At 27.3% G+C, this 6,849-nt stretch overlaps 1 protein-coding gene across 1 annotated transcript; it reads right to left on the minus strand.

Annotated features, from left to right (window-relative positions):
* Window positions 1-544: 544 nt before the first annotated feature.
* LOC107012491 (7-deoxyloganetic acid glucosyltransferase-like) lies at window positions 545-4,141 on the minus strand. The gene is made up of 2 exons (XM_015212355.2): window positions 3,564-4,141; window positions 545-1,622 (listed from the first exon to the last, which is right to left on the minus strand). The coding sequence occupies exons 1-2, from the start codon at window positions 4,057-4,059 to the stop codon at window positions 661-663; spliced, it is 1,458 nt and encodes a 485-aa protein (XP_015067841.1). The 5' UTR covers window positions 4,060-4,141; the 3' UTR covers window positions 545-660.
* Window positions 4,142-6,849: the final 2,708 nt, after the last annotated feature.

Below are 6,849 nucleotides of genomic sequence, written 5' to 3' on the forward strand. Positions count from 1 at the left end.
TGAGAGAAATATATGGATCGGGTTTATATTGGTTAATCTAATTAAATGGGGTTATTTTTGTTGATTTAGGATTTTTCATGATGTGAAAAGTTTGTAGATGGCAGGGCTAAAAATAAATTCATTTTAACAATATTTAACTAATAAAATAAAATCGAGAGATATTTTTAACCCTTTTTCCTATCTTAAATTTTGAACAATTCATAGCAACACGAAAAAAATTCAAATCTTGCTTACAAGTGGGCTTGTGGCTGTTGCATACCACATAAATTCCATAGGTTTAATACGAAATTATTATTTATTTCTAATAAGTTTCTAATTACGTTAATTCCTTTAATATTAAAAAAATAGATAAAATAATTGAAGCTTAAATACATAAAATTTGTCTTGGATACATTAATATGTAGCCCCAATACATTAAAAACTATTCAAATACATAATATATAGCTCAGATACATTAAATACTGACTCGACAACATTCAATATTTTTTTAAAAGCCCATGATATGTTATTTCACAAACTTTATTTTGAGGCTTCACATCCAATGTTTATTAAATTTTGAGAGAAGGTTACAAACCAATTTTTCATTAATAAGATGTGAAGGAAACAAAGTAGCAAGTTGAAGAAGAAAACAAAAACAACACTAATATACATATCTTTTCTCTAGTAGCTTGTCACGTTGTTATGCATTTTCCCATTCTCTACAGTTCTACTTAACCCTTTGATATCATTGATGAGACAGTCGAGGTTACTATACGATAAACCTCCTTCTTCAACACTTAATTTTGCAAGTTTTGATAATTTCTCAACTGATTTCGTGTACTCATCCTTTTTTGTTTCCATAAGATCTTTTACCATTTTCTCTACGACGAATCTATCACAAATATCTTTCATGTCTAACCCTATCTTCCAAAATTCATTTACTAGTCTACTTGTAACTCTTTGGTCCACATATTGAGGCCAACATATCATGGGCTTTCCCTCGATGATACTTTCCAGTGTCGAGTTCCATCCACTATGGGTTAAAAACCCACCAACCGATGGATGGGCTAGTACCATCTTCTGTGGAGCCCAACTCACTATGTAACCAATTCCTTTGCAACCCTCAACAAGTTCCTTCATAAATTGATCATGTGATTCATCTCCCTTCAACATGTTAGGCCTCATTACCCACAAAAATTTAACTTTACTATTCATTAGTCCATGCCAAAATTCCATGATCTCATCTCTTGAAACAACAACAAGGCTTCCAAAACTTACATAGATTACAGATCCCTTGGATTGCGCGTCGAGCCATTTAATGGAAGTATGGTCTTCTTCCCACATGCTATTTGAGGATGACAATAGTGGAGCAGCAAGTCTAGTCTTCAAGTTCAATGGCAATGGTCCAATTGCATACGTTTTAGGAAAGTAAGAACGAATATTATAAAGAAAAGGCCCATCTAAATCTTCAAACGAATTTAATATGAGTCCATGGGCTTTTGGGATACGCTCAAATTCCTTAAAAACAGCTTGAGAATTTTGATCGGTTTTATAATCTAAAAGACAAAAGTGTGGAAGATCTCGTCGTCTAAGAAAACCTTCCATGTCTGGTACATGTGTTACCAATGCATCGATGTCATTTCCTACAAAAATAAATATGAAGTTAAATTTATAGTTGTGGTGTTCCAAATTTCTATTCACTCTATTTTTTCAAGTTTGATAAGGTTGTGCACAATTTTAAAGAAAAAATTAATTAAAAAATATAATTTAATTAATATATTTTATTAATTTTTAAATTTTAATCTACTTACATCCTCTTAATTCCAGAATAATTATCGCTAAAGATAAAAGTTGAGAAAATAATTATGTTTCTCGACATCTAAAAAGGAGCATGGAGTATTTCTGATTTTTTCCTTTCTAAAAAGGAGCATGGAGTATTTTCTCGACATCTAAAATAATGACCCTACTTGGGCGCATGCCTAACGGGGAAAGGTGAAAGCTAAATTTAGTAAAGAAATCATCATTATTCCTCTATTTATTATTTTGAAGAACGAATGTGAATTAGTTTTGTTCAACAATTGTTATCCATTATTTACTTGGTACATATTTAAGAAACTAAAAATAGAAGTGTAAATTTTATTATATTATGCTTTAAATATAATAAATTAGTATCTTGAAAATGTAAAAGAGAAATAACTATAATTAATGATAAGGGTAAATTATTAACTCAGTGTAAAATTATTTATAAATTTTATAAAGTGAACAAATATTGTTAGACATCTTTTATTAATAGGCGGAATGACCTGGTAGACCGTCGTACTTGGTTTTATTTGTAAGTTGGACTATTGTATTTCTGATTTTGCCAACTGAACCCTTAAACTCATTCAAACACAATATTTCAAACCCCTTTCTCATCATTTGTGTGTCAGTGTATTACACTCAATTTACACATGAAATTCTACGTCATTTTTAATGAAACATCAATATTATTATTATTTTTTAATGACACATCAAAAATTAAATATTTAAAAATAAATAATATTTTTTAAAAAGGTGCAAATTTTTTTTTCTCTCTCTATAATCAGTTTCCATATTCTCACTTCATCTTCTTCCTCCCCATCCTCTACCCTTCACCCCAAAAAATAAAAATCACCATTTTTGTCTTTCTCACACAATTTTTCTTATTGACAAAATGTGAAATATTATAGTTAGCTCTTACACATACTTTCAGTTCTATTTATTTATATTTGATAAAAAAATATATCAAGAAAACTTCAAATTGAAAAAAATATATGTTTATAACTAAATTCAAGCAATAGATCTTGAAAAATTAAGTTTTAAAATGATGAATGAGATGTATTTTAACAAAAGCTTTTTATTATAATTATGTTAATGGTGTATATGTCAAAAGAGAAGAAAAGAAAATGGATAGGGGCAGGGGTGGGTGGGGGATCTCGGGCTGAAAAGAAGAGGAAAAAGGTGGGACTGGGCTGAAGAAGAATAAGAAGAGAGAAGGGTTTGTGGCGGCGATGGGTTGATTGGGCTGAACAAGTAGTTTTTGATTATTTTTTGAAAAAGTGGTGTGGGAAGAAGATAGATTATTTTCTTTTTATTAATTTTTTATTATATAATTTTAATAATTTAAAATTTAAAATTTAAAGTTTAAAAAATGATGCTCACTCGCCTTAAATGCGTGTTGTCACACTCTCTCGCCAAGTCAGCTATTATAATGTCACATAAGCATGGTCAATGGTCAAAGGGGTTTAATATATTGTGTTTTATTTAGTTTAGGGGTCCAGATGACAAAAAGGTAAGTAAAAGGGTTCAAAATACAAACTGATACACGTATAAGGGTCCATCAGATCATTCCGCCTTTTTAACATAGTAGACAAATATTAATAAACGGAAAAAGTGTAGTTTTTAGTTTTTTACCTTATTATTTCTTAAAAATAAAATAAGAAGAATAATGTTATTTTTGCATTATTTAAGAAACATATATTTTAAACAAGTACAAGATGTATATAGAAAGAGAGAAAATACAATTAAGGCATTGTCAATAAGGAGACAAAATGATTTAAAAATACCTTTGAAGGGAAGAACTCCAGCCTCAATTAGTTTGGGGAGAGAAAGATAAATCCAAAAGCAGGAAGGACTAATAGTGTCAAATATAATAACTGGAACTCCCATCTCATTTCCAATATCCACACCATAATAAAACAGTCCATCAAGTATAACACATGTGATCGGCTCCTTAACAAGGCCACTAAGCATTTGTTTAAGATAAGGCTCAGCCATGGTCTGCAAGGAGCTGATAATGTCTCCGAATTGTTCGGCTGATCGCGGGTTGTCCTCAGGGAGGCCATCGGATATCGTAAGGAATTGGAATCCAGTATATTGTTTGAAACGAGATTCCACATTTGAGTTACCAACGAGACGTTGTTGATTGTGATTTGTGTTGAGAAAACTGACTCTAAGCCCAGCAAGACATAAGAGCTCAGCTAATTGTAGATTGGAGTTTATTGTGCTTTGTAAAGGGAGAGGAAAGATGAGAACATGAGGAGTAATGGATGTCTCTTCCATGCCTATTGTGAGAGTAGGTGAAATTAATTAAGCATTTTATTAGTGGACTTGGTGCAACATTTTCCCTTTCCCACTTTTCTCTCTCCTCATTATATATATATATTTTTGGTAAATACTACTCTCTTGATAGGGACTTAAAAGGAATTTCCTATTAACTCACACAATACTATTTTCTTTTTAAATAAAGAGGGTCATATATATATTTCTTAAATGAAGAGACCTTATTTAATTTTTTGTGGAGCTCATTCCAGCTTGTGTGAACAAATAAAATAATCTATTAATATCGAGATTTGATCCATTTTAGCAATTTTTTAAGTTAGCATTTTCGACAAATTAGAGCCATATAAAGTAGGGAAGTATCTCAAATCAGGGAGTCAATTCCCAAAATAGTTATCCAAGTGCAGGGTATTGCCTTAAAATATCATATATGTTTTATTTAGGATCAAATATCACTCAATAATCATTATTTTTTCAGATATACTTAACACTCCAAAAGTCTCACTCTCTCCTAGTTGGCATGACATGTCATTAATTTTTTTTAAAAATAGATTAATTTATTTCATTAAACTCATTTAACTAAAATAATGATCATAATATTTTAAAAAAAAGATATATTAGTTTATTAAGAATAAATTTCATACTTGAGAATCTTTTATCATAATGAAACTTTTTAGTTTTTTTTATGTTATGGAGAATAGGTTTTTAAAACGTATTATAATATCATTAATTTTGAATACTTATAAACATATACAATCAAAACAATATTGATGTACAAATAACTGCTAACTTACATCAATTAATCATAAATTGTATAATGAATCAATAATATTAAACGTCAATCAACTATTACAATAATGCTAATTGTGTATTTTGAAATTAATGCTTACAATATTTTTTTTCTGAAAAAATAGAAAGTGAAAAATATTATATTTTTTTATTCAAAAAACAATAATAAATACATCAAAAGTCTCTTTCTATTCTAGTTGATACGTCATGTCAATAAATCATCATTTTAAAAAATAATAGACCTATTTAATTCATCAAACTTATGTCTCTACAAAACGAATGTACAAATTACATGAAAATTTATGAAGATTGTAAAAAAATTAAAAGAATCTAATTTCTTTACATATCTTACCAAACAAAATTCAATAAAAAAACCTCTGTGTGCAATTATTACTTGGTAAGTTTTAAAATTCATAAATAAATTATTTGAAAATTTAAGCAATTTTTTTCATAAAAGTATTCAAATAAATTTGTAAGATCAACAAAAAGGTTGATATGAAAGAGAAAATTATTATTAACTTTTTTAAAATTTTATTTTATTTTAATCTTTTATCCTACATTATATTATATTATATTATATTATATTATATTATATTATATTATATTTTATTTTAACTTCTCATTCAATTAAACACCAATATATATTCTTATCTCATCCCAAATTTATAAAATACAATAATTAATTGAATTGCCTATTTAATTCAATAATATACATATCATATGAGATTAATACTGATAAATAAATATCAATTTTTTTTAATATAAATATTTTTTACTTTCTATTTTATTTTTTCAAAAAAAAAAAGAAAGATGTCGTAAGTATATATGGATTTCAAACACCTAATTAATTGACCTGTAATATTATGATACATATAATATATGATTAATTGATGTAAGTTGACATACATAAGTGCTTTATATATCAATATATATTTTTTGAATATATGTGTTTATAATTATTCAAAATTGATGACATTATGGTAACTTTTAAAAAACTATTTTAATTATGATAAAAGATTCTTAAGTATGAAAAATTATCTTTAATAAACTAGTATATCTTTTTTTAAAAAATAATATGATCATTATTTTAGTTAAATGGGTTTAATGAATTAGTTTATTATTTTGAAAAAAACTTTAATGATGTGTCATGCCAACTAGGGGAGAGTGACACTCTTGGAGTGTCAAGTATATATTTGGAAGAAAATAGTGATGGTTGAATGATATTTTGATTCTAAATGAAACATATATGATATTTCTAGGCAATTCCTAAAACTTGGATGACCATATAGGAAATTGACTGCAAATCAGGATATACATTTGTTACGTACGTACTCCTTATTTTTACTGGTTTATTATATTTAAAATAATTTTTTATTTTTTATTTAATTTTTAAATTAAAAAAGGTTTATATTTTGTATTTATTTTACCTTGTTATCAATGTTTTATGACTTATAATAACTAAGAATAGTATAATAAAAAAATATTATTTGATTTATTATTTAAAACACTGTGTTAAATCAAACATGAATTAGAAAAGGGAGTATATAAAAATCTACGCCAGTTGGCCTATTATTTTCTAGGGTCATTTCATTCTATTTATTTTATTTTATCATACTTGATATCAAATATTCGTTTAAAGCTCTATATAAGATCTCTTTTGAGAGAAACACTCTTACCAAGAATATGTTCATATCCAAACTCAAATTTAAAATTATTAAATCGAAAGAACAGTCTCATATGCTACATCACATTTGTTGGTGGTCCTAGGGTCCTTCTTCACCTTCTCTTATTTAAGGTTTTGACACAAACAAAGAAAACTTTATAGTAATAGTATTCTCTCTATTCCTATTTAGTTGTCCACTTTAGAAATGACACACATATTAAGATAACAATAATAAGTTACAATTTTACCCTTATTAATTATGATTTCAAAAAGAATGAATTAAAACTTAAAATTTTTCAAGAAGTTTAAGTGAGGGTATAATAGGGAAAAAAATATTTGTC

The sequence above is a fragment of the Solanum pennellii genome, chromosome 3, assembly GCF_001406875.1.
Source record: "Solanum pennellii chromosome 3, SPENNV200".
Classification (NCBI taxonomy): Eukaryota; Viridiplantae; Streptophyta; class Magnoliopsida; order Solanales; family Solanaceae; genus Solanum; species Solanum pennellii.